Source organism: Panthera onca, chromosome X (assembly GCF_046562875.1).
Source record: "Panthera onca isolate mPanOnc1 chromosome X, mPanOnc1 haplotype 2, whole genome shotgun sequence".
In the NCBI taxonomy this organism is placed as follows: Eukaryota; Metazoa; Chordata; class Mammalia; order Carnivora; family Felidae; genus Panthera; species Panthera onca.
In genome coordinates this window covers 21,975,633-22,002,534 of record NC_138357.1, presented here as the reverse complement: position 1 = coordinate 22,002,534, position 26,902 = coordinate 21,975,633, and the positions used below count along the sequence as shown (strand labels likewise).

Sequence of the window (26,902 nt, the reverse complement as noted above, 5' to 3'; positions counted from 1 at the left end):
AAGTTACTTCTTTCAGTAGCTCACAACAGCTAATAGGCATTTTTGCTGATAGACTGTACGACCCAAAAGGAAAGTATATTGGAGTGCAGTGGTGCATTTCATCAGGGGGGATTGGCTTCGTGCCTTTAGGAGTGGCCGCCAGCTTCCTCCTGGGATTTGGTTTCCAGAGGGCTCCCTCACATCACCTGTGCCCTTTGGACTCTCTCCTGTACTTTTGCCTGGGTGTCACCTAAGCGCTGGTAGCAACCATTATAGAGCTAAATCAGCTTGCCAACTGTGCTGGGCCATGTGCCCACAGATGCCACAGTTGAATTTGTCATGAAAATCTCCTTTTGTACATGTGCGGCTGAGAGGTGAAGCAGTTCTACTAGGTGATGCTTAGCTAGGAGACAAGGAGGCAAAGGGGTGACCTGATGTCTAGCCTCCTATCAAATAAGCAAAAGGCGGTTTAAATTTTTTTTTTTAATTTTTTTTAACGTTTATTTATTTTTGAGACAGAGGGAGACAGAGCATGAACTGGGGAGGGTCAGAGAGAGAGGGAGACACAGAATCTGAAACAGGCTCCAGGCTCTGAGCGGTCAGCACAGAGCCCGACGCGGGGCTCGAACTCACGGACCGCGAGATCATGACCTGAGCCAAAGTTGGCCACTTAACCGACTGAGCCACCCAGGCGCCCCTAAATTTTTTTTTATTGTGGCAAAATACTTACAGCATAAAATTTACTATTTTAACCTTTTAATTGTCTTGTTTTTATTTTATTTTATTTTATTTTATTTTATTTTATTTTATTTTATTTTATTTTATTTTATAATGTTTATTTTTGAGAGAGACAGACAGCGAGTGAGGGAGGGGCAGAGAGAGAAGGAGACACAGAATCTGAAAGCAGGATCCAGGCTCCACACTGTCAGCACAGAGCTGGATGCAGGGCTCGAACTCCCAAAATGTGAGATCATGACCTGAGTTGAAGTCAGACGTTTAACCAACTGAGCCACCCAGGTGCCCCTTAACCCATTTAAAAATTTTTTATTTTGAGAACAAGAGAGCAAGTGGGGGAGGGGCAGAGAGAGAGGGAGAGAGAGAATACAAGCAGGCTCCACACTGTTGGGACAGAGTCCGACCTGGGGCTCTATCTCACAAACTGTGAGATCATGACCTGAGCTGAAATCAAGAATCAGATGCTTAACGGACTGAGCCACCCAGGTGCCCCCTACTCTTTCAACCATTTAAAAAGTGTACAGTGAAGTGACATTGAGTGCATTCAGAATGTTGTGCAACCATCACCACTACTGAGTTTTGGAACTTCTTCATCACACCGAAAGGAAACGCTATGCCCATTAGGCAGTCACTTCCTGTTCCCTCCCAACTACCCATGTGCTTTTTGTCTCTGTAGATTTGCCTGTTCTGGATATCTTATATACGTGGAATTATACAGTAGATGGCCTTCTGTGTCTGGCTTCTTTCATTTAGTGTAATGTCTTTAGGGTTCGTTCATGTTGTAGCATACATCAGTACTTTGTTTCTTTTTATAACTGAATAATGTTCCATTATATGGATGGACCACGTTTTGTTTATCCCTTCATCAGCTTAACAGCATTTGGATTGTTTCCACTTTTTTGGCTATTGTGAGTAGACCTGCTATGCACATTCCTTTGTGTATAAGTTTCTGTTTGAACACCTGTTTTCAATTCTTTGGGGGTATACACCTAGGAGTGGAAGCAAAAGGTTTTTATGAGGGTACACGTGGCCCTCTCCCCCATGTTTTTCAAAGATGAAGGAATTCTGCTTCCTTATCTTACTTTGAATTGGAGAGATCCTGATTGGCTGTATGAACATCGTGACCTGCAGGGAATTGAAATCTTGGGACAGGTCTGAGATTGTTCTGGGAGAGTCCATTCCCTATACCATTAAAAGCAGGGATCCCAGACCTAAATGCCTTCAGGCTGATCATGTAAGAGAGCAGAGCAGAGCAGGCTGGGTGGGGACTGTTGAACCGGAGAACGCACATGTTGCCTCTCCCTCTAGCCAACTGTTGACATGCAGGAATGTGGGATGCCGTGTTGCCAGATTTTCTGATATTTTTTTTTTCAAGAAAAGTTGGAAATCCAGATTTTTAGGTGAAATCTCTAAATTTTAAAATGTTCAACATTTTTTTTTTTTTTGGTTTAAAACACTGGGCCAAACCCCAGGTCATCAGTGGGCTAGATTTGGGTCCTGGCTGTTGGTTGGCAACTTCTGACTGACAGCAGGAAACATATCCCTCCCTGTTAGCCCCCAGACCCTCTTGTGTTCCTTACTTCCCTTCTCCCATTCTCCTGGCCCCATATAGATGTACTTTGTTTCTAGGCCCTTCTCCAGCCCACCCTCCTTGTCTCACTGCCTTCTCTTCTTTAATCAGATCACCTCTCAGATCTTCAGGGCCGGGCAGAGGGTGACCCTGGCGTGTCCTGGGACTTCTACAGCAGTTCTGTGTTGGGTAAGCTTTGAGTCGGGTTCCTCCCATGCTTGTCTGTGGCCCAGAGATGGGGGATTGCTTTGGGTTTCATGGATTCTTCTCAAAGACAGGAGTGAGAAGGGAAGCTGCCTTTCTGCACCTGTTAGTAACTTACAGAACCTTACACACCCTTTGAACCCGAACACTAGCCCATGCTCCCTCTAGACTCAGAATACATTGGCCTAAACCAGGGATGCCACAAAGCCACCCCTCATTTGCCCTCTACCACTTATGCCCTGGCTATTGTTTTTATTCTCTCTCTTCCAAGTGCCTTTCTCCTCCCTTGCTTCGTCCTAACCCTGCCACAAGCCCCTGTGTTGCACTGTCATCTCTTCCGGCATTGTTCACACTCAAGAGAGACCCAGCCCCTCACCTGGCCATGATCATTCTCTCCCTGCCCTACTCCCACCACGCACAGTTTCGGAGACAGCTGCTGCCTCCCAGGCCCTTAGCCTCTGACCCAAGCTTTCCTCTCTAGGAAGCGTCTCTCTCTGTGGCAGTCAGCTAGCACTCATTCCTGGGGCCGGGGCTGCAGGTTGGGGGAGGTATCCACCCCTAAGCTTTGGGGAAGCTGGAGCTGGGGAAGGTTGGGATGGAATGAAATATGCCACACCCAGACACGTAGCCAGGGGTGGGAACTGACTGAGTGGCCCCTCCGGGCTCCTGAGAGCCCCACAGGCATGGCAGGTGTTTCTACCTTGCCTTTGACTGCTGGTAGTGTCATCGGGCTCCATTTCCAAAGGCCGAGCGGCTGGTCCTTTACAGCATCTGGCTGTTTTCCAACTGAAAGGTGGAGTATAATGAATTTCTGGCCAGAAACTACTGTCTTCCAGGGACAGAACTTTCACATGCCCTCCCAAGGATGGGAGCCATGGGATCAGCAAAACTTGGCCCCAACTGGGGGTCTGTGAACTTGTTGCTTATGTCCTAATCACCCACCTCTGTGCCTCTTTATCTTGTTGAAACATTTTTTTTTCTTCAGTTTTGTGCACATAGCTAAGTCCTCATATCCCATGTGCTATCCTTACAGAAGAAAAAGATGGCTTTGCCTGTGACCTCCTCCATAATCCTCCTGGGAACTCTGATCAAGAAGGAGATGATGTGGAAGAGGATGACTTTATGTTTGAGCTCTCAGACAAGCCTCTTCTCCCTTGCTACAACCTCCAAGTGTCAGTGTCCCGCGGGTAAGTGTCTAAGAGCTACAGGGACTGAGTGCCAGGATCCTGGCAACCCCTAGCCTGCCTCCCTGGGAATGGGGGAGTTCTCCAGAAGGAAGCAGAGACCTGAAGAGCACATGCTGGAGCTTAGGAAACCTGACAAATGACCAAGGCCAGCCTGACTTTCCAGCCCTGATTAGTTACATTCAGAACAGAGGCTGTAAGTTCTAGGTATATTGACTATATATGTATTTCCCAAACCCAAAATCTAGATTCAAAGAATCTAGATTCACTCTCTAAAGAATTGCTCTGCTGTTCCTGGGTGTGAGAGATGATCTGGGAGATGTTTGAGCTGATGAACTATTAGAATCTCTGGAACATTTTTGTGGTTTCTGGGAACAGCCAGACAGAATATTTGAAATTGAGATTCTTGGAAAAGCCGGGACATATGGTTCCCATAGCTGAGGGGCTGCTGGGGTCCTTAAGTAATCCGCAGGCTGCTTTCTTGTAGCCTTAATGTTGGCGAGATGATGGCCTCAGTGCTGTCATCTCAGATCACTGTGTGTATTGTTAGCAGGCATCACCTGTTTTTGGAGACTAGAATATACTTGACGCTTACCATTAGACCGAACCCAGTTGAATCTTGATTTGAGGGTTCAGAAGGGACAGCCTGGAGACCATGGTCCTTTCGGCTCTTACGGATGGCAGTGTGTGGCAGTGCTGCTCAGGAGGATGCAGAATGAATTGTCTTTTTATTATCAGCCTCCACCATTAGGTGTTTTCTTCCTCTTTTCCAATATGTTTGCAGATACTTTTAAGGGTACTTGTTCTTTGATACCTATTTTGGAAACATCAGACCCTGTCTTTCTAAAAAAGTGAAGGCACATGAAGTGCACATGGTCGAGAGAGGGGTGCACAATGGATTAGGAGCCCTTAAAGTGAGTCCCTCAAGTTGACTACTCTAACCAATCACCATCCGGCCATGGTTTCTTTGCATCCCTTCCTCCAGGGGCTGATAAGAATAAAAATAGCCTATATGATGACACTGGTTGGGATCAAGTTTCAGGGGCTTTTGGTCCTTATTCTTCTGGGCATCAGCTGATCCCAGAGGGTGGGGCCAGGCGTCTGAGATATAGTATTGCACAGTTAATTAATTCCTCCAGAGTATTCAGCACCTCCTTCTCTGAAACAGGATCTTGGGCTCCAGGCAGTAGAAGGACCAGGCTAGTGTGCATCAGGTGTAGACAGAACACAGGGCAGCTGAGAGCCATGTGCCACTCAGCCACCCGAGCAGCAGGCAGGTTTTCAGTTGAGAACTTGGTATGGGCAAAGCTGGTTTTCCTGACATTACATCCTTCTGTGCCTCTTCTGAATCTGCCCTTGCCCACCACTGCAGCACACTGTGAAATGAATGTTCTTCAAGAAGTAGGAAGGGTGTAGAATGATGACCCACCGAAGTGCCTTCGAGTCATCAAAGCAAAGCTGAATTCTGACCACCAAGTGTTAATGTTCTGAGGGGTCTTTTCCATTCTTTGAAAGTGATGCTTCAAGGGAATGGTGTCTGTAGTCCCTTCCTCTAAACCTAGAGCATTCCATTTCCTGATGGTGTGAGAAAAGGGGTTAGTGTCACAGGGAAGAGTGTTACGTTTTAGGGAGAAGGACTGTGGGTCTGGGTAGAAGTGGTAGGTGTTGTACAGAACACTCAGTTCTTTTTATTAAAGTTTATTTTGAGAGAGAAAGTGTGAGCGAGCAGGTGAGGGGCAGAGAGAGAGAATCCCACGCAGGCTCCGTACCCTCAGCACAGAGCCAGATGCAGTGCTTGAACCCACGAACCACAAGACCATGACCCAAGCCAAATCCAAGTGCCAGTCACCCAACCAACCGAGCCACCCAGGTGCCCCAAAAGAAAACACTCGATTCTATAAACGTGTCTTCAGCAGGCACACCAGTCAAACCCCGAGGGCCAGAATACAGCCTTCAAAGAATCTCCAGTCTAGAGGAGGTGGGAGACAAGTATACAATTAGTTCTAATAAAAGATAATATGTCCAAAGTGGATTTATTATTATAAAAATTTCATGCAGTTCAGAAAGGTGTCAAGTGAATAATAGAAGTTCTAGTCCACCCTGAGCCCCCATTCCTGTGTCACAGAGAAAACCACAGTTTACATTTCTTTTGTATCCTTTCTGAAATGGGTCATGTTCTAAGTATTATAAAAGGGGTATGAACCAAGCGCCATGAGACTGTGGAAGATGGGATGAACAGGCAGTTTTGTGAAATGGGAACAACCCATTTCACAGGTGAGATGGCGCCTGAGCTGGGCCTGAGAGGAGGGGAAGATGGAGGGCGAGGCACAAGCAGAGGCACGAGACAGACAAGTTCAGAAAGTGGGGCTTGTCCTTCAGCAAATGTCTGGCACTTGGTGGGGTGGGGGGTACACTGTGTGTGTGAGTGTGTGTGTGTTATTAGGAGAGGTTGGGCTGAAGAGTTGAATGGGGTCATGTTTGAAAGGTCTTGCCATAATATCATGGTAACGAATGTGGAGGTTTCTTTGCTGGAGGTACTGGGGATCCATGGAAAGCAGTTTAGGGAGTGAGAAGGCCAGATTTTCTTTTTTAGAAAAGGGGTAGTAACGGATGCAGTGAGGGTAGGTAGGGGTGCAGCAGGGAGACTCTTAGCCAGGGGGAGACCAGTTAGGAGGCTGACACAAATGCTGCCGGTAGGACAGGGCAATGGCCAGGATGGACAGCCTTGGAGACGGGACCATCATCAGGGGAATGCAGTGTCTCTTCCTGGTTTAGTCGAAGCAAGCGCATGGCCCGTGATCGGCCTCCCCGGCACCCCTCCCAGCTGTCCCCAGGCTGCCGCCCAGGCCAGTCGGGTGTGCTCAGCAGAGTCAGACTGGCTGTAACGTGAGCTCTGGCCCTGCAGAAACGATGGTGCTGCCGCTGGAGAAAAAACTTGTCTAATGCATTCCAGAGCCAAAGAGAAATGCCTTTTAGATTACCCACAGTTTAGGCCTTTCTCCACGGCTCCCCGTCTGTTGGGGAAGGTCTTGGAGAATGAAGAGGCACGGGAAACAGGAGTGAGAACAGGAAAGGGAAACCAGACGGGGTAGCAGGGCTCGGTAGAGGAAAAGAACTGGTCCCAGCAGATGGTAAATTCCGGGTCATGGGGTGTGGGGAAGGCCTGGGGATGCCTGCTAAGAGTTTTGGGTTCTGGAAGGTCCCTTTCTTTCCTGCTCCCACTATTTTAAAAGGAAGGGGTAGTCACGGGTTGAATGCTCACAACTGAGCTGAAAGCTGGTTCAGCCAGTGCAGGCTAGCACAGGAGATTTTTGCCTCAGTGACACCCAGGGAGTCCATGGTTTAGTTTGGGGGTGGGGGACAGGTAGCCAAACTGGCAGCCTTCCTGGGCCTTCCAGAGTGTTCCTGGCACCCCACTGGTTCCACCCAGGCCTCTTCCATAACTCCTACTCTTGCCTCTTCCAGGCCCTGCAACTGGTTCCTCTTTACCGATGTCCTGAAGAGGCTGAAGCTTTCCTCCAGGATCTTTCAGGCTCGGTTCCCGCACTTTGAAATTGCCACCTTGCCCAAGGCTGAGTTCTACCGGCAGGTGGCCTCCAGTCAGCTTCTGACCCCAGCCGAGAGGCCCGGAGGCATGGACGACAGATCTGCCCCAGGCTCCTCTGAGACTGTGGAGCTGGTGCGGTATGAGCCAGAGCTACTTCGGCTCCTGGGGTCTGAGGTGGAGTTCCAGCCGTGGAACAGTTGACCGGGAAAACAGCCCCTCCCTTTTCTTCTTTCTCCTCCCAAGTTCACCCTTCCCCACTTCCCATGTCTTTCCCCCACCGAGCACCAGACTGCAGAATGAGGCAATAATACGGACCAACAAGAAGCCGCCTTATCAATGCCAGCATTAGTGACTGGATTTTTTTTTTTTTTTCTGGTTATAATTAGTTCTCATCTCCCTGTCATCGTCATTGTTGTTGTGGTTGGTGATGGGGGTGGAAAGTTGAATTCCACGTCTGAGGGCAAGAGGTCCCAGGGATGGTGGGAGGTGGTGCCAGGGTCCCTTGGGGTGGCCTCAGCCTGTCCGGAGGAGAAATGAGAAAAGGCCAAATCTCTGAGCGCCCCCTCTGTTCCCCTGTGTTCTTCTGTCTTCCATAGTATTTATTTTATTAGTATTTAATTTGTATTGTTTCATTGGTTTCTGATAAGTCTGTATCACTGTGACGATTTGAGACAACTTGTTGTATTGAGGGACTTTCTTCACCTCCTTTCTTTGTCTTTCTTGATAAGCTCTGGAGCTGCCCCCTCCCTCTGACAGTTACTCCCAGGTTTGTTTTCACCCCACTGGGGAGGGGGCAGGTGGGGCAGGGGGCCGAGGACCCGTGACTGATGAAGGTGGCTGGTGCTGGCCTGGGGCTGGGGGGATTGAGGATAATCCTGAGGCTTTGGTGCTCCCCCCCCCATTTTTTTATTGTTTTACCACCTGCCCTTCACAGCAGCCCTGTCTCGAGATTAGGGAGGTTTCTGGGGAGGGGTGGATTGTGAGGGCAAGGGGCTAGTGAGTCACTCTACTTGGGGAGAGTCAAGAATGGGAGTGAAAGCTAAGGTCACCCCTCCTCACACTTCCTTCACTGCTCCCCTCAGAGTGCACAACATGGGCTTGTTCCCACGTCTCCTCCACCCACCCCTGCACCTCCATCCACCCCACCCCATTCTGCCTTTGCCCCTTCTGGATGCTGAGCCTCTCAGCTCCCAGCCCTTGCCTATCACCTCTCCCCTTCCCAGATTCAGCACCCACTTTCTCTCTCCTCCCTGCTTCTCCCTCTGCCCCCCATTCTCCTTTGGAATCTGCAGAGGGCTCTGGGATTGATGGCCAGATGTGAGATCCAGGCCTCAGCTGTTTCCTAGGTGAGGGCAGGAGGCTGGGCTCCAGCCAGGCTCCACTCCTACCTCGCCTCAGGACCTGGGGCTGAGTGTGGGGCCCCTGCCAGGCCTCCCTCCTGGCCTCCAGCACTGGGTTTGTTGAAGGAGAGAGAGGGAGAGAGGGGAGGAGCTTGGGCTGTTTCCCTGTCCCTTCCCCCCTCTGTGGCATTGTCTTTCCTATTCCTGTTCTTATTTTTCTACCAATTGCTATTTTTTCCAAACAATCCTTGTAGAGAGTATGTACCATCTAAAGGCAGGAGGGCCTGGCTATGGCCAGCTGATTGGAGATGGTACAGTTTTATTGTACAGGTGCTAAAACAACAACAACAAAAGAAGAAAATGGAAAAAAAAAAAAGACAAAAAAAAACGGCAAAAAAAAAAAAAGCCAGTTTGAGGATGGGACAATCTGTTCTCTGGAGACTCCTGACCCATGTGGGAGATTGGTGGTTATTTTCTTTGTATTGTGTTTGTTCTTTGTTCCCAGGGGGAAGTTCAAGGCCCCCTTCTGTAGGACTGCTCCCCACCCCCACCATACTGCCCAGTTGGTTTTGAACAGTTGTTCTCCCTTAAAAAAAAAAAAAAAAAAAAAATATATATATATATATATATGTATATATATATATATACATATATATATATATATAAAGTTGAGGGGTTTTGGGTTTTAATTTTTTGGTTTTGTGGGGGTTCATGGTATTGTGTGGTTTATTTTATGTTTCCTTTACCTTTTTGCATTTGGGTGTGTATTCTGGCTGCCCTTTATGTTTCATTTTAAGCAACTGGCTGTGGAGTCAAAAACACTTGCATACTGAAAACCTGCGTCAGGGCTTCTGTCTCCTGTCTTTACTCTTTTCCCCATATTGGTTTTTCTGTGGTTAAAGCAGATGGGTGTCCTGATGAAGTCAATGGGAAACCCCTGATCCTGCCTTGTAGTTTGGGTACAAATGAGGACAAGGTGGAGGGGCTAGACAACATTTGGGTCACTGGGGCAAGATCTGGAAACAAAAGGCAAGGCAGGGGCACATCCTGGGCTGCAGGAGCTGTGGGGAGAATTGAATATCTGCATCAGTTTAGGTGTGTGTGTGTGTGGGTGTGGGTGTGGGCACACGTGTGTGCGCGCGCCTTGTTTGCTATAGGAGTAGCAGAGCTGGAAGGAGAGCCCTCTCTTAGGCGGCTCAAGGAAATCACCTGCCTGCTGGCTCTCTTGCCCTGGGCCACCCACATCCACATCTGACTGCACAGTCTTATCACTGCCCTCACTGTTGTGCCCCTGGCCTCCCACCCCCGGGCCGCCCACATGGTGCAGTCAGTCCACACTTCCGGTTTCCTAAGACCCAGCTACTATGGAGGCAAGATGCCCGTCCTGTATTTTACACTTTTTCTTCCCACTTCTGAAAAACAGTGGTAGAAGCTCCTAGTTCCTTTTGCCTGCTGGCTTCAGAACGTACCTGTTACTGTTTGAGGGGGAAGTGGATGTTTGACAGGCCTGGGATGTCTCCCTGTGTAAGTCTCTGGAGAACCCTGTCAGTGTACAAGTGAGGGTATCTGTGGGTCTGGCCAACTGGAGTCTAGCCACCCCCAGGAGCAAACTATGAGCTGCTCTTTGCTCCAGCCCCAGGAGCGTGCTTCAACTCGGGTCTTTCTGCCCAGGTGGAGGAACATCCATCCCTTGGAGCCACAGCATTAATCTTCCTCATTGGCCTTTGCTTACTCGCTTTCTGATCTCGAGGCCTGTAGACTACTTGCTTTCTCAGGTTCCTAAACAACCCCATAGCAGTACTGAATTTAGGTCAATCCTCTGTTTGGAACTTGGAGTGAAGAAATCAGACAAGTCAATAGGTCACAAAAGCTATGTAGTGAGTGCAAGGATTCAGCTCAAAGGGCAAGGGCACTGGGGTGGTTAGAAGGACTTACTGGGAGAGAGGGTGCCCAGTTGACACTTAAGTAGAAAAATAGGAATTAGGGGTGTCAGGGAAGCATCTCTGAACTGAGGGGACAATCCGAGCAAAGGCTTGGAGACAAATGAGAGTAGTATGTGCAGGAAACTATAAGCCACTTCAGTGTCACTGCAGCTGGAAGGGACAGATGGGGAAGGAGGGGGCAGGAGCCCTGCCAGGCATGCCAACGGGCACGGCTTGGACTTTTGCCCTAGATGGTGGGAACCACGGGAAAACTTTAAACTGGGTAGTGATAGAGGGTTTTTTGTTTTTGTTTTAGTTTTAATGGTAAAAATGTGTTGGAGGTGGGCCACAGAGAAAGACAGGTAATCGCTTGAGATTCAGGTGAAAGGAGGAAGGGAGAGTGGTGAGGGTACTATAAGAATTTCTAATTGAAGGCAGGAGGGAGATGCCATGGGTAGAGTCAGAATGACTCCAAAGAGAGGGTGCCTGGGTGGCTCTGATGGCGTCTGACTTCAGCTCAGGTCATGATTTCATGGTTGGTGAGCTGGAGCCTCACATGGGGCTCTGCACTCACAGTGCAGAACCTGCTTGGGATTCTGTCTCTCTCCCTCCTTCTCTGTCCCTGCCACTCTCTCTCTCTCTCTCTCTCTCTCTCTCTCTCTCTCAAAATAAATAAGTAAACTTTATTAAAAAAAAAAAAAGAATGACCCCAAATAAATAGGTGAGGGTCCTTTGGGGAGCCATGGACATCCCTGCGCTTCTGGGTTTGGGTGTGTGGGTGCACACACCCCTTTATTTCCCTGCAGAAAGGAGGCAAGTTAAAAGCAAAACCAAAAAGTTCCTTGTTCTCTTGCCTTTGGGCTCCTTTCCACACACCTTTCCCAGATAGGGCTCACTGCCCTTCAGCCAGAGTGGGAAGACCAAGGCAGGAGGTATGGGTTGTGTGATATGAAGCCTGCATCCCTGCTCCAGATTGGGGTGATCTAATCCTTCCAGTGCGGCCTAGGGGAAGGAGCCAGCTCCACCACTTGCCACCTAGGCTGACCTTGGGTGAGAACCCAATCTTTCTGACTCTTCATCGCTCCGTCTGCCAAATAGGGCTCAATTTACCCACGAAGGAAGAGAATCATACTGAGTAAACACGGCTGTTTAGCTGAAGTTAGTTCCTCCTACGTGTCGTGGGCCAACAGTTAATGATGGTTTTACCAGAATGTTCCTCTTTGGGGTGCAGGGTTAAAGGGAGGCCCTGTTCAAGTCTCCGTATTTCCGGAGAACGGGCCATCCGCTATCCGCGCATCCCTATTTGGGTCGGAGGGGGGTCACTTGGGCAGTAAACTGCCCCTTCCACATTCTAACCTTTAACAGGGAAGCTTGTTGAGTGTTTTATTGTGTCCAGCCTGCCAAGCCGTGTGTGTGTGTGTGTGTGTGTGTGTGTGTGTGTTTTAGGGAGAATGGGGTCTGCCCCAAGGGCAGCCTGCTTAGCTGCCATGGGGAGGTGCCGAGCTCGGGCCTCCTGGACCCCGCAATGGGCAGCCCAGGACTCCACGTGTTCCCCTAGACTCCGGGTTTACACCGCGAGGGGAGCGGGCGCGCCGCAGCGTCGGGCAGCTGGGTGCGGACGCCTCCCCGGCCCGGCACCGGCCCTGCGGGAGCCCAGGCTCACACCACAGCGGGCGGTCCGGGGCCCTCCGCAGGCAAACGGATGCCGCGGGCGCCTCGATCGCTCGTCGATTTCAAGGTGGAAAGCGGCGCCTCGTGGACGTGCAGCTATAGGCAGCCGCGGTGGGGAGGCGGGCCAGGCCGGACGCCCCCGCGGCGAAAAGCGGAGGCGGAGGCTCCCTCCCGAAGCCGGGGAAGAGCGGCGGCCCGCGCGCCGGGCCGGGTGCGCTGCAAGCTCACCTGCTGGTCGGGGAGGCTGGGTGAGGGGGCCGATGGGGGGGGCGGGGCCAGGGCGCGACAGGCCAATGGGGAGAGGGCATTCAGGCCACTGCTAAATTCTCCCGGGAAAGTAGAGGGGTGGAGTGCAGGGGGGAATTCTAAGTTCCCGAGCAATGGAAGGCCTTGGTGGGGCCCGAAGCCGCTCAGGGACAGTTGGGGGCTCAGAGTCAGGACCGAGGGACGGAAGGGCGCCGGCCCCACCCTGGCCGCCTCCCCCTTCCCGGGCTCTCCCGGGTCGTCAGCCCGCCATCGCCAGCTCGAGAGCTCCACCTACTGGACGTTGGTCCTCACGTCCGGCACGCCAGGGGCAGAGACTCTTGAACGCTGAGATCGTCTTGGCTTCTAAGTCCTGGGAGCGAGCGGTGGGAGGGAGATGAGCTCACTCACCTCGGGTCCAGCAGCTTTGGAAGCAGAGACCTCTTTAAAAATACGTTATGCGGGGAACGCCTGGGTGGCTCAGGTTATGCTCTCGTGGTGCGTGGGTTCGAGCCCCGCCTCAGGCTCCGTACTGACAGTGCAGAGCCTGCTTGTGATTATCTCTCCCCTTGCCCCTCCCGCACTTTTTTCTCTCTTTTTCTCTCTCTCTCAAAATAAACTTTAAAAATAAAAACAGGGGTGCCTGGGTGGCTCAGTCAGTTAAGCGGCCGACTTCGGCTCAGGTCATGATCTCGCGGTTCTGAGTTCGAGCCCCGCCCCGTGGGGCTGGGTGCTGTCTAGAGCCCGGAGCCTGCTTCGGCTTCTGTGTTTCTGTCTCTATCTGCCCCTCCCCTGCTCATGCTCTGTCTGTGTCTCTGTCCCTCTCTTTCTGTCAAAAAAAAAAAAAAAAAATTAAAAAACATTTTTAAAACTTTAAAAATAAAATAATAAAAATACATTACTGAGAATGCCTGGGGGCTCAGTCCGTTGAGCATCTGAGTCTTGATTTGGGGGCAGGTCGTGATCCCAGGGTGTGGGATCTAGCCCGGCTCCAGGCTTCACACTTAGCATGGATTCTTAAGATTCTCTCTCTCTCTCTCTCTCTGTCTCTGTCTCTCTGTCTCTCCCCCCCCCCCACCCCTCCCCTGCTCTCTGTATCTCTTTCTCTCTCAAATAAAAACAAATATGTTATGGAGTCAGAAAAACCTATGATGGTATAAGAATAACTTCTTGCCTTGCCCTTTCCATGGGTCCTGACCTTTCTGCCACTCCTTTCCAGCCAGAGGTGAGGAACCAGTGCTGAAGCTGAAAAGGGCAGGGCAAAGGGGTAGGGAGTTTCAGGAGTCCCCAGTGGCTCCTGGTGACAGCAAGGCACAGCTAGAAGCAGCCTCAGGCTCCTCTGGACCCTGTTAGGAGGGGGGCAGGTAGACCTGGGCAAGGAATCAGCTGCCTGCAGTCATATGAGGGGCCAAAAGGCTGTGAGAGCCCCCAAGTATGGGTTGTCCTTCCCCTCCCCCTTTTGCCTGCTACAGTATATGGCTGAAATCCCCATGATTAGAAACATGACTCATTGTTTCTTTCAATAAACATTTATTGAGCACCTACTGTGTGCCAGGCACTGTGCTAGGCGCTGGGGATACATCAGTGACTAACACACAGTCCCTGTCCTTGAGGAGCTCACAGTCTATTAGAGAGGCAACATACATAAACACATAGCTAAGGAGCTACCATGTGCTAAGTGCTACAGGAAGAGGTATACACAAAGTGCTGCGGGAGCCCAGAGGAAGGAGGGATACATCAGCTGCTAGGGGGTGAGGAGCGGGTCTCCTGACCCCATTACACCGTCTTCGCAAAGGCAAGGAGGTTGTTGCCACATGACCCTGGCAAAAATGAACCGGTCTCCTGAGGGTCTCCTCCGGCCCTCTCCCATAACTAGATCAGCACAGGTTAGTTGACCAGATTAGCTACTTTAACACTTTGAATTAGGAAAGAAACTGGACAGGGAAGTTTCTTTAGGGGCAGGGGGTGTTCAAAGTAGTAACAACTCTTGGGTGATAAGGCTGGGGGGTGGGAGTGGGGGAATCATGAGGGCACTGAGCCAGAGAGGGCTGGCCCTGGGCAGTGGAGCACCTAGGGTGAGTGCCTGTGCAGAGGGGAGGTCAGAGGTCACCAGCCTCAGACTTTCTTCCCCATCTCTCAGCAGCTCAGTGGGCTCACTGATGCTCACTAGATGGTTCATAGCTTGCCCCGCTCTGTGGGTGGTACAGCCCCCCGCCCCTCGAAAGGTGGCACACTAAGTGGGGAGACTAAATAGGCCCAGGTCATTGAAGATTTAAGTAACAGTTTGTGATTATAACAGAGGAGATGTCACTATTCATGAGCAGTTGCCAAAAGAGTGGCAATTGGTGCGAATTTCAAATGAAGAACTCAGGGGTAGTCTGGTCTGGGGAGGCAGCTTCCGTGAACAGAGTCTTAAAGGATGGATACAATTTAATTGGTACTAACAGGGTGGGAAGAGCATCCTGGTTGAGCAGAACCAAGTAAAGCAAAACCGCAGAGGTGGGAAACTTCAAACAGAGGCAAACTCAAAGGCCGGGGGAATCCCTGTTTGGAGCAGGACCCCGGGGGTCAGGGAAGGAATGTGAGAGATGACTAGGGAAGTCAGTTGGGGCTTGATGGTGAAGGGCCTTTGCCAGAAGGTCCAAGGACTTGGGGCCTTCCTTTTGGAATTACTGCCCTGAGTCCTCAAATGTTCCCTCCCCTCTCCTCCAGGACCCCTGGACTGCTTTGTGGTTCAGCAAATTAAAATTTAATGCTCAGCTGCCAGAACAGATAGGAGGCTAAAGTATTTTGAGTATCACCCCTACCTATAGGCAATGAAGAGCCATTGAAGGCTTTTTAGCAGAGAAAGAACAGGACTGGTGCCCCAGCAGGCAGATCAGAGAGGGGGACAGGTCACACTGCGCTGTGTTGGTGTATCCGGGAAAGAGATACACTCGAGTAAGTCTGAGCTAGGCTGGAGGCTCTGAGAATGTGGAAGAAAGGCTAGATTTCGGAGACATGGCAAACGGCCTGGACTTCAAGAGATGGGGGAGGGTTAGGGTCAAATGAAGGCAGCCGTCAGATGGCTCTGAAATGTCAAGCTTAGAAGGTCAGGAAAATGGTGGCACCTTTCACAGAAATAGGCAAGTCATGACAGATTTTTGTTTTAGGGGAGGGAAAGGTTGTGTGTGTGTGTGTGTGTGTGTGTGTGTGTGTGTGAAGACTTTCAAATCCATTTTTGATAGAAGGGCTGTGTTTGAGGCATGACAGGCATCTGGATGGAAATGTCCAGCAGGCCACTGGAAATGCAAGCAGGAGCTGAGGAGAAAAGTGGGGGCTGACTCTCTCAATTTCAGCCCCATCCCCAAAGAGCCAAGGCAGAGCCAGGAGAGCGGCTGAGACCCTTGGTGGGCACCCACATTTAAAGTGGCAGATGTGGGGCCAGCACAGGTACAGAGGGTAGCCCAAGAACCCGGCTACTGCAGGAGGGGGGAGAAAGTAGTGTCACGAGCCATGAGGGCTCACAGGGACTGAGAACTGTGAAGAAGACACTTCATGTCACCATGAGGGTATCAGTGACCTTCAGATGATGAGTTCTACGGATTTGGGGCGGGGGCAGGGCCACCCCTAATCCACGCAGTGACTTTGTGCAAATTTTGTTTGAAAGGTGACTCTTTCTTGGGATGTTTCACTTTCCATCATTGGGAATTTGTCATAATAACCTGATCATATTAGAAAAAGGCATTTTAATGCCGAGTGTTGGAGATGTGTAATAAATACACCTGCACATCCATATATGTTTCCTTTCCAGGGAGAGAAGGGGGAAGCACAAGAAGAGAGTGGGAGAGAATGATAGGAGGCTTGGCAGTGACCAGAAGGAGAGAGAGAACAACCTGGGGAGGTAGTTAGGTCTAATGGATGGTTTTATACTGAGGACACAGAAAAGGTCCTGAGGCACTGATTCACATTAACCAAATTCACCAGATCATATCATTGTTTCTGAGGCTGTCAACATGTTTTAACTCTTAGCCTTGCCCCCCCAATTTTCGCGGGAGAGAGGCAAGCTAATTCAAAGGGGAAGGAGGAGTTAGGCCAAGGGTTTGACCTAATAGAGGATCAGTTGAAACTTCCTCAGAAAGAAGAAAGAGGGAAGCAAGGAACCATGTAGAGATGGGAGAAGTGCCATGGGGGCTCACATCTGCTGGCTCCTGTCTTCTTGTTGCAGGAAGAGTCAGGGCTAGGTGCAACTGAAAGTTGGCGATGAGTGTCAACGGTCCACTCGAGGACTGTGATAGCCATTGTGGGGGCGAGTGGGTTGGCAAGCCTACAAGGTGAGTAGAAGGCACGCTGAGCAGCAGGCACACACGGGTGAGGACGGAGGCAGAGCCAGCATGCACCGCGACGGCTGTCCCAGCAATGCCTGACAGCAGGGAGGTATCGGGATGACACTCATCAAGAGGGAGTCCACACCCTCGGCACATTCAATTAATTCAGCCCCTGCCTGGGGACTTTCTATCTGGGTCTGACCTTGGCCCTTCTAACCGCGTCTTCGCCAGCACACATGCCCACTGAAATCCTCGTACCCTGGACCTGCTCCAGCTCTGTGACATCTCTCTCAATTTGGGGGATCCAGCATATACCCCACAGCCTCAGAGCAACTGAATCTCGGTTTGTACAGAGGGCACTAGAGAATGCTTTCCCTTAAAAAACACTCCCCATCTCTGCAGCTGACCCGCAAAGACACACACCCTTGAATACCTCACAGCTACACGCCCATCCTCCCCAAAGAAACAGAGATACAGACCCACAAGTACACACAAATACATACAGAGATATTCACATACGGGATAGGAAATTCCCTGTGGAGGGAACGTAGATGGTGAAATATAGCCCCACGACAGGACTCTTCCCCCAGAGCCCCTGCCTCAGCCCTGGCCACAAACTTCTCAGGAGGTTTTTGCTCCATCACCAAGTCAGCCCATTACCCTGACAAGAGCATATCCCCTAGTGCTCTTGAAGGCCATGGTCTGACGCCACGGATGCTCAAATTGGGCATGGCTTGGCCGTGGTGACACCGGGCAGGGGTTGGGGACAGGGGATCTGGTGTATTGACATCCCACTGAAAAGGGCAGGTGTGCTGTTTCAGTCAGTCTCTGCTACAGGAAGTCCATATAAAAATGCTGTTCAACTTTGCCTGTTGGGACACACCTCCCCCGACCCCCTTCATTTATATGTCATGGGGCTCCATCTTTATAAGCGAAGTGGGGTTGAATGGGGAGAAGGGGGCTGGGGTTGGGGATCTGGTAAGCAGGCTCCCAGATGTGGTCACATTAGGCTCAGCCATAAACAGGGACCCTGAGCCTGAGGAGAGCTCAAGTTCAGCCACTGGGGTCAGCCCAACAGTGGGGCAGCTGGGAGAAGAGAAAGTCTGGTTCCCCGGAAGGGAACCCCTTGAAACCACCTGTGTTGGAAGTGGCTGAAGGTGAGCCCGATCCCTCAGGAGCTCCCTCAGGGTCTCTTCAGGAACCAGCAGCCCCTCCATGGGGGCCCCAGTCACCATGCCCTGCACATATGAGGAGGGCCTCAGTGGCCCCTCCTTGACCCCAGGGGCTGCTGTGGCACCCGAAGTCCTGATGAAGGCAGCGATGACAGTCCCAGGGGCCTGAGAGCTGGGCCCTGCTGCTCCAGCCCCTGTGACGGAGGATGGTGCTGGGTTGGTTGGACGGTTGGCCCCAGCCAGAAGTTGGGGGAGACCACTAAGAATCAGCGGAGCCCCTGGTGCTGCCACCTGACTTTCTTGGAAACTGGTGTTCAGGGGGAAGGAGGCCTGCAAAGTGAAGGTGTCCTTGAAGGTCGAAGCAGGCGGAACACTCTGGAGAACAAGCTGGGTTGAAGCAGTAGTACTGGCAGGAGGCCCGTTGGTCAGCACTGTGGTCAGTGGGATTGTCTGCAGGGTCAGGGCCGAGCCTGACCCCACAGGGGCCACTCCTAGGTGGATGTTGCTGGGCACTGAAGAAGTACTGAGAAGAAACAGAAAACAGATTTGGTTAAGGCAGAAGGCATCTCCCAACTGGCTAGGGAGCAGGGCACAGGAGAAACAGAGCTGAAGGTGTGGTTTCTTTGCTGTTGTACCAGCCAACACCTACTGAGTACTTAGTATAGGTCAGGAATCGTTCTAAATGCCTGGCATGTGGTATTTCACTCAATCTCCCAAACAACCCACAAATTGAATAAGATTAATAATGTGATTTTACAGCTTGAGGAAACGGAAGCACGGAGAGGTTATGTAACTTGCCTTAGACCACACAGCTAGTCGCAGGGACCACATCTAGGCTTTGTGACCCCCAAGCTCATGTTGCTCACCACTCCGCTCTATTGCCTTCCCTCTTCAGGAGAGCACCTTATCCACGCCAGTGTAGTGAGAGTAACATACACATAACTCAAAGCCCAACCTTCTCAGGGAAAATTTGGAGGCACTGAGCATGGACAAGAAGTAGCGAGAGCTTTCCAGGTGGCCCTGGAGGGCCTGAGGGAAGCAGAATGGGTGTCTCTGTACCATCCGCCATTGTCTCTTTTCTGGAATGGAGGAGGCTTGGGGAGATGGGCCCAGATGTGGAGGTACCTGGTGGCTACTTGGGGAGCACTCTGAAATAACCAAAACAGCCCCAGCTGGTGACAGAAGCTGCCCAGGTCAAGTGCTGGCGTTGCCATTATTTTAGCGTGCGACCTTGGGCAAGTCACTTTTCCCCTCTTGACCAACAGGTTCCCTACTGGCTTCCCAGGGATTCTGGGAGTGTCCCGTGAGACTGGAGACACAGCAGAACTCCTCAAGAAGTTGAACACTCTCCCCAAACACGGTCTTAGTAGAAGACCTGTAATGACTCCAGGGCCCTTACCTCATGGCTTTGGGGAATTTGGCCTGGCTCTCCGGGGGAGGGATGAGCACGGCGGAGGTAGTGGGGATCTCCTCATCTGCACACAGTCCCACTTCCAGATTTGCAGACGGCTGTAAGCCAACGCTCTGAACCTTTGGCTTTTCCCAGGAAGGGCCTGCCTTGCCCTGGGGAACAGCTCTGGCCGAGACCCTGGAGCTGGCTCGCCTGGTGGTGCTGGTGGAGGAGGTGCAGGGAGTGGAGGCCCGAGGGGAGGCCGCCGTGACTTCACTTCTCTCATCCTCGTCTTCGATCACCACCAGGTCCTTGGGCATCTCCTTAAACTGGTACACCAGCCTCTGCCCTTCCACTTTGGCAAGGATGCCTCTTTGGTAGTAGTATCTGGGGGACGAGGGCCGGGGATGTGGGGAGTTAGGCCGGGACACGCCACCCTCCAGGGCAGGTCCGGCAGGAAGAGGGGGCAGCCAGGCAGCCAGATGGGAGCCCAGGGCAAGGGAGCCCAGCCAAGGCCAACTCTTGGACTTGGAAGGCTTTTATGAAATTCCTGAGATCTCCCCCTGAGGACACAAAGGGCCACGAAAAGGGGTTTTAAATGTTAGCCCTGCCCTGCTTTGGGGATAAGGACAAGGGGTGAGTAAATGATGGGAGGGGATGGACGTTGGGAAGCTCAGCTGTCCCCCGGCCTGAAAGGTCAACGGTGGGTAACTTGGGCCTGTCTCCCTGGGTCTCTGGCTGGCAGAAGGCCCTTCCTGGGGATGCGGGGTCCTTAAGGGCTCTTCTGTTATAAAAAGAGAAAAAGCCAGGACAGAGATACACGAGGGAGGGGACTGTTCCTCCCAGGGGTCCGGGAACAGGCTTAGGGGCAACCACGTGGGAGAGCTGGGAGACCCTAAGGCAGGAGGGACATCTTGAACAAGGAGAAGAGTTCGGTAACCCCCCACCCCCACCCCCCGGGCAGGGACTCGGTGCCCCAGCAGCTCCTACCTTAGCGCCCGCCCCATTGTCTCATAGTTCATGTCAGGCTTATTTTTCTGCTTCCCCCACAGCTTGGACACGGCTTTGGAGTCCACCAGCTTGAAGATGCCTTTCTCTCGCTGGGTCCACTTGATGTACTTGGGGCAGGTGTTTCTGTCTTGCAGCAGTGCGAGGAGGAACTCCCACAGGTAGATGGTGCTGCCTGCAGAAGGGCACGTGATGAGGGGCGGCCTAGGCCCTCCAGTGCCCCTCCCACCTCACCTGACTCCCAGCCGCACCTTTGCCATCCTTAGATTTCTTCCGAATGGGGATGCTGGGGTCAGTGACTGGTGAGGTACTGCGGTTGCCCTTGGTCTTCCGGACTGTGAGGGGAAGCAGGGAGGAGGATGAGGCAGAGACGAGACGGCAGTGAGTGCTCCAGGGTGGACTCCCGAGAGGGAGGACCCCGGAGCTCCTCAAGTAGGGTGCCAGGGCAGACAAGGAAGAGCCGGGTCAACAAGACCAGAGGCCCACGATCACCCTCCACAACCACAGCCCTCAAGTTCCTGCACTTGCCCAATGGCCCGCCCTCATTTTCAGGCCCCAAAGGTACACCAGAACACGACTGCAATGCGGTAGTGGTTACAAATGAGTCCCCTTTAGAAGAACACAATCCACCTAGCCTAATGTTTGAAATGGAAAGGTAGCCTCAGGGCACCTGGGTGGCTCAGTTGGTTCAGCGTCGGACTCTTGATTTCGGATCAGGTCATGATCTCATCTGCACTTGTAATTCTCTCTCTCTCTGCCCCTCCCCTGCTCATGCTCTCTCTCTCTCTCTCTCTCTCTCTCTCTGAAAATAAATAAATAAACATTAAAAGAGAGAGAGAGAGAGAGAGAGAGAGAAGGCAGCCTAATGGGGCAGCTGTTGTGCAGGTAAGTGTGACACTGAGGCTTTGGTTCCCTCGCTGACAAGGCAGTGGCAACCAGTCATTACCTAAGGAAATCAATAACACCGGGGCTTGGGAAAGCCCAAAGTCCTCTCCCACATATGGCCCAAGCACCAAAAGCTTGGAGAAGGAAGATAAGCACACAGGATGAGGCCTCTTTTTTTTTTTTAATTTATTAAAAAAATTTTTTTTAAGTTTATTTATTTTTGACAGAGACAGAGTGCAAGCATGAGCTGGGGAGGTGCAGAGAGAGAGAGAGAGACACAGAATCCGAAGCAGGCTCCAGGCTCCAAGCTGTCAGCACAGAGCCTGACGCGGGGGGTCGAACTCACAAACTGTGAGATCATGACCTGGGCCGAAGTCGGACAGCCAACAGATGGAGCCACCCAGGCACCCCTGGATGAGGCCTCTTTTATAGGCAGAGGCCCCCAGAGGGCCAGGGACTTGCCAGGAGGCCAAGGATGGTGTCCAAACACCAAGACGAGGGTTCAACCCATCTGGGATCATTGGCATTTCTGGAAGAGTTTACATATATGCTGGGCCGACAGCAATGGCATGGGAGATGTCAGGCCAACTGATGAGGCCAGGTTTTACAGAAGGGAGGACGTTTCATCCACCCGTGTCATGAGAGCTGTCCTTTTAATGTGTCTAAGAGCCTCGACCCACTCACCCCTTATGGTGTCCCTGACCTGCCCCCTGCCTACTGCGCCCCCTTGAACACACACACACACACACACACACACATACACACTTCCTCTCCCCATCCCCCACCTCCATCTCTCTTACTTCTCTTCTTTGATTTTCCAGTCTTCTTGGCACTTTCCTCTCTGGGGACCTTCTCCAGACAGTGTCCCTCCTGGTCATCAGTGTCACCTGCCCCATTCAGGGCATCAGGCTCAGAGACAGGAAACAGGTAGTTGGGCAGAGTGGCAGCTGGAGCAGGGTCTGAGTCGGGAAGCATTTCGGAGGTGCTGACTGCAAGGAGAGAGGCCTGAAGTTCCAGTGGCCTGGGGCAGGGAGGGCACTGAAGAGAATGGTGGGCTCCGGAGGAGGGCGGTGGGAGCGGTTCCCCACAGCCCCAGATTCAGGATACACCTGAAAATGCCTCATGTGTCTTGCACCATGAGGAGAGGAAACACCTGCAGGGCTGTGGGCATGAGCTGGTCCCAATCACGGCTGCCACATTTGCAGCCACTGCTGGTGGTGGGGAAGTTCCAGGCGACACCCAGGGTAAAGGGCCACCTTGATTTAGTCATTCATTTGTTTTACAACTGGAAGGTATCAATTAGCCCAACTCCTCTGCTTTCCTGGTAAGGAAACTGAGATCTAGAGATGGCAGGGCATGAGTCCAAGGTCACACAGCAAGCTGGTGCCTGGTACATGTGGGCATTCGGTAAGTATCTGCTGAAGCCTGAGTGTATATTAGTGACAGGGTGGTCAACAGAAATACTAGTACTCTTACACCTTCAGGCTTTCTTTCCCCCACTGGATCTCAGCATCCCCTTGGGAAGGGGCAGTTAGGGCTGGGAGTCCTCCTGTCCAGGAGTCAGGCAAAGGCCTGAGGGGGAGCTGGGGGAGGAGCCTGCCTTGGGGGCCTTCTGGGGAGGTAGGGGCCAGCCTCCAAGCATAGGGAAGAGAGGAGGGGATTTCAAGCCTGGCGCATTTCTAAATAAGCCACACCCTGCACAGTCTTCCTGGGAGCCGGGCAAGAGAGCAGAGGGGACCCAAGAGTCACCTTTAAAAAGGAAGGAAATTCTGACATACACCATAACATGGACAGACCTTGAGGTCATTATGTTAAGTGAAATAAGCCAGTCCCCAAAGACCACGACTGTGTGACTACACTCATGTGAAGTCCCTAGAGTCGTGCAATTCATAGTGACAGAAAGTAGAGTGCTGGCTGCCGGGGGCTGAGGGGAGAGGGGCAATGAGGAGTTACTGTTTAATGGGCACAGAGTTTCAGGTTTGCAGGATGGAGGTTCTGGAGATGATGGTGGTGAGAATGCAAAATACAAATGTACTTCATACCACTGACCTGTATGCTGAGAAATGGTTAAGGTGGTCAATTTTACGTTATGAGTATTTTAGCATGATTTAAACATTGGAGAAAGGAAGTCACCTTGGCCAACTTTTCCTTGCCTACGGTGCCCTCTGGCACCCTCTGTTCCAGCCACAATTCAAGAGCACATTTACACGTGTGGCAGTGGCTGTGGGTATGTGTGCTGGCATGCACATGTGCCTGGCAATCCAGTATGTGGATGTGGTAGTTTTCAATGGCATTTTTCGTCGCCTTGGGTTAAGGCACCAGGGTTCAAACTTACAGATCTGCTTCTCATCCAGGATGTCATTGGGAGACTCGACGTTGAGTAAGACTTCAGTGGTTGACATGGCTTGTAAGGTTGCTTCATTGTCATCTGGTTCCAGGTTCCATGGTGTGGGGTTGACAGAGGGTGTGGGGCAGAAAAAAAGTTCCCTCAGGGCACAGGGCAGGGATAGAGCAGTCATCAGGGCCAGCCCAGAGAATGGTGCTAAGAGGCCAAAGGATAGTGGGAAGGGGATGGTGTGCCACCTACTGTAACTCTCCACCTTTTCTCTACACTCACCTCAGCTGGTCTCCACTCTTCCTCGTCCCATTCCATCTTGAGAGATCACGGATCCATTTAGGTGGTTTCCTCCTCTATGAAGTGGTACTACCTTTTGCTTGTCCTAACCGCCCCATCTAATTTCCAACTCTTGCGGGCCTTGCCCTTGCTGCGTAAGGTCACTAGGAGCCAATCGTAGGCTACGATTCCCTGAAGACAGAACCACTTTCTCTTCCACATCTTCCCTGCCCAGGAAGGAAACAAACCTGCCAGCAAAATACTGCCCTCCAGGATCTGATCCTGTGCCATGCACAACGTCCCGTCTGTTATGATACCATTGTGAACGTCGTCCAGTTCCAGTCCTGAGTACAGATGCAGTAATTCGGGGTAGGGTACCTGTTCCACGATCACAGCTGGGAACACCGAGGGGTCTTCCAGCTATGGACAAGATAGGAATCTGGTTTAAGGCTCACCTGCCTCTACCAGGAAGCCCTGCCAACAGAATCTGGCCCGTCTTGCAATTCCTAATTCTTGGAGCCCTCAGGGCTGTCCTTTGTAGGATGACATTGTTCTGGGTCCAACCTCACTAGGTGATGCTTTGAGTGGATTCTTGATTAACAGAGATGGGTTAGCTCTGTACCACCTGCACTCAATCAAGGGCAAACAGGGTTTTTTTTTTTTTTTAATGTTTATTTTGAGAGAGACAGAGCTGGGGAGGAGCAGAGAGAGAGAATCTCAAGCAGGCTCTGCACTTTCAGTGCAGAGCCCAACACGGGGCTCGATCCCATGAAATGTGAGATCATGACCTGAGCTGAAATCAAGAGTTGGACACTCAACCAACTGAGCCACCCAGGAGCCCCCAAGATCACACAGTTTTAATTGGTTGTAGTTCTGGGTTAATCCTTGGCCAGGGTTATGCTTGGTCTGTGAGAAGGGTTAGGCTCATTCTCAGGCCAGTGGGAAAGCATTAGTCAATGGCAAGGGTGAGGGACTCAGCCCATAGTCAGGGTTGGGTATCCAGGATTAGTGGCTCAGACTGTGGACATCTTAGGGCTCAGTCTCTGGCAATGAAGACAGAAGAACAGAGGCATTATATAGGTAGGAGGTTAGGGCCCAGTCCCTGTTAGGGTGGGGGAGAAGGTTCCAATTTCCAGCTTGATTTGTTGGGTGCATGAGGACACTGTTCATTGAAAGGGGGACCCAGAAGGAGGAGAAACAGTTTTTTGGAGAAAGATACGGAGAATAGTGTCTGGATATGGTACCTTTGAAATATTTAACATGGAGATACCTATCAGGGAGTGAAAAATATGTGACCAAGGGTTCAAAAGAGTGGTCGCTAAATCCCTTAGAGCGGCTATAATCATCAGGATGAGAATTGGACCACTGGAGGACATAGTCGTTCTAAAATCAAACAAAGCTAAATGAAAAAGGAGTGTGATTGCAACTGTCTTTTTAAAATTTATGTATAGGGGCGCCTGGGTGGCTCAGTCGTTAAGTGTCCGACTTCAGCTTAGGTCATGATCTCACAGTTTGTGAGTTCGAGCCCCACGTCAGGCTCTTTGCTGATAGCTCAGAACCTGGAGCCTGCTTCAGATTCTGTGTCTCCCTCTCTCTCTGCCCCTTTCCTGCTCACACTCTGTCTCTGTCTCAAAAATAAATAAACGTTAAAACTTATGTATAAAAGGAATTATACCAGAATAATTATAATAATTATGTTTTTATTGTAGGACTTTGGGTGACTCTTTTCCTTTTCTTTCAAATTTTCTGTATTTTCCAAATTTTCATGGGACTTAATTCTTTCTTCATGAAAAAAGAATGAGAATGCTCAGTTATGCCTAATGTTCCTGAAGGATCCAGAAAAATAAAAATTGATAAAACGACTTTGGGTTTGGCCACTGGGCAGTCACCGTGGCTAGAGCACTCCCAGGGGGGTGCTAGGGCCCCAAGGCACATTACAACAGATCTCAGAGAGGATGGACTGAGGCAGGCAGTCGGGTGTCAGGATGAAGGCCATGAGTTGAGAGCTGTCTGTCCAATATGGTACTCACAAGCCATGGATGACTATTTAAATGTAAATGTAAAATGTGTTCAAAAGTAAAAGTTCAGGGGCACCTGGGTGGCTCAGTCGGTTAAGTGTCCGACTTCAACTTTGGCTCAGGTCATGGTCTCACAGGGTTCGTGAGTTTGAGCCCTGCATTGGACCCTCTGCTGTCAGCACCGAGCCTACTTCGGTTCGAATCCTCTGTCTTCCTCTTCTCTGCTCCTCTCCTGTGTGCACTCTGTCTCTATCTCTGTCTCTGTCTCTCTCTCAAAATAAATAAATAAACATTAAAAAAAAAGAATATCACCTTGAAAAAAGTTCAGTCCTTTAGTTGCATTAGTCATAGCTCAAATGCTCCATAACTATATGTGATTAGTGGCCCCATACTGGACAGGGCAAATACAGAACACTTCTAGTAACTCAAAAAATTCCATTGGAGGGGCACCTGAGTGGCTCAGTGGGTTAAGTGTCTGACTCTTGGTTTTGGCTCAGGTCACGATCTCACGGTTTGTGAGTTCGAGCCCTACATCAGGCTCTGGGCTGACAGTGCGGAGCCTACTTGGGATTCTCTCTCTCCCTCTCTCTCTGCCCCTCCCTGACTCGCTCTCTCTGTCTCTCTCTCAAAAATAAATAAATTAGGGGCGCCTGGGTGGCTCAGTCGGTTGAGCGTCCGACTTCGGCTCAGGTCATGATCTCGCGGTCCGTGAGTTCGAGCCCCGCGTCGGGCTCTGTGCTGACACCTCAGAGCCTGGAGCCTGTTTCAGATGCTGTGCCTCTCTCTTCCTCTGACCCTCCCCTGTTCATGCTCTCTCTCTCTCTCTCTCTCTCTCTGTCTCAAAAATAAATAAATGTTAAAAAAATTTTTTTAATAAATAAATAAATTAATTAATTAATTAAAAAAATTCCATTGGATTGTCCTGATCTAGAGCCAGACTTCCTGGGTTTGAAACTGTTACTTAGTAACAGTGGGACCTTGGGCAAGGTACCTAATCTTGCTGTACATCGGCTTCCTTACTTTATAAAATTGGGGTGGTCATATTAAACAACCCCACTGGGTGGTTTAAACAGATCAATGTGCATAAAGCATGTACATCAGGGCCTGGTGTAG

General features: G+C 51.0%; 2 protein-coding genes across 11 annotated transcripts in view; one reads left to right on the top strand and one right to left on the bottom strand.

Annotated features, from left to right (window-relative positions):
* The window catches only part of BCORL1 (BCL6 corepressor like 1), a 63,893-nt gene extending 54,494 nt beyond the window's left edge, over positions 1 to 9,399 (top strand). For all 8 annotated transcript variants that reach the window (XM_081792699.1, XM_081792700.1, XM_081792698.1 and 5 more), the window contains 3 exons: positions 2,396 to 2,473; positions 3,522 to 3,675; positions 7,138 to 9,399. In XM_081792699.1, the coding sequence (XP_081648825.1) occupies positions 2,396 to 2,473; positions 3,522 to 3,675; positions 7,138 to 7,420 (515 nt within the window). In that variant the 3' untranslated portion in view covers positions 7,421 to 9,399. The remainder of the gene's footprint in view (positions 1 to 2,395; positions 2,474 to 3,521; positions 3,676 to 7,137) is intronic.
* A 4,506-nt stretch (positions 9,400 to 13,905) lies between these two features.
* Positions 13,906 to 26,902, bottom strand: part of ELF4 (E74 like ETS transcription factor 4) — a 42,351-nt gene continuing 29,354 nt past the window's right edge. For all 3 annotated transcript variants that reach the window (XM_081792738.1, XM_081792740.1, XM_081792739.1), the window contains exons 3-9: positions 24,020 to 24,191; positions 23,493 to 23,585; positions 21,958 to 22,146; positions 20,524 to 20,607; positions 20,255 to 20,447; positions 19,274 to 19,651; positions 13,906 to 18,397 (exon numbers count right to left, since the gene is read on the bottom strand). In XM_081792738.1, coding sequence (XP_081648864.1) covers positions 17,605 to 18,397; positions 19,274 to 19,651; positions 20,255 to 20,447; positions 20,524 to 20,607; positions 21,958 to 22,146; positions 23,493 to 23,585; positions 24,020 to 24,191 — 1,902 coding nt within the window. In that variant the 3' untranslated portion in view covers positions 13,906 to 17,604. The remainder of the gene's footprint in view (positions 18,398 to 19,273; positions 19,652 to 20,254; positions 20,448 to 20,523; positions 20,608 to 21,957; positions 22,147 to 23,492; positions 23,586 to 24,019; positions 24,192 to 26,902) is intronic.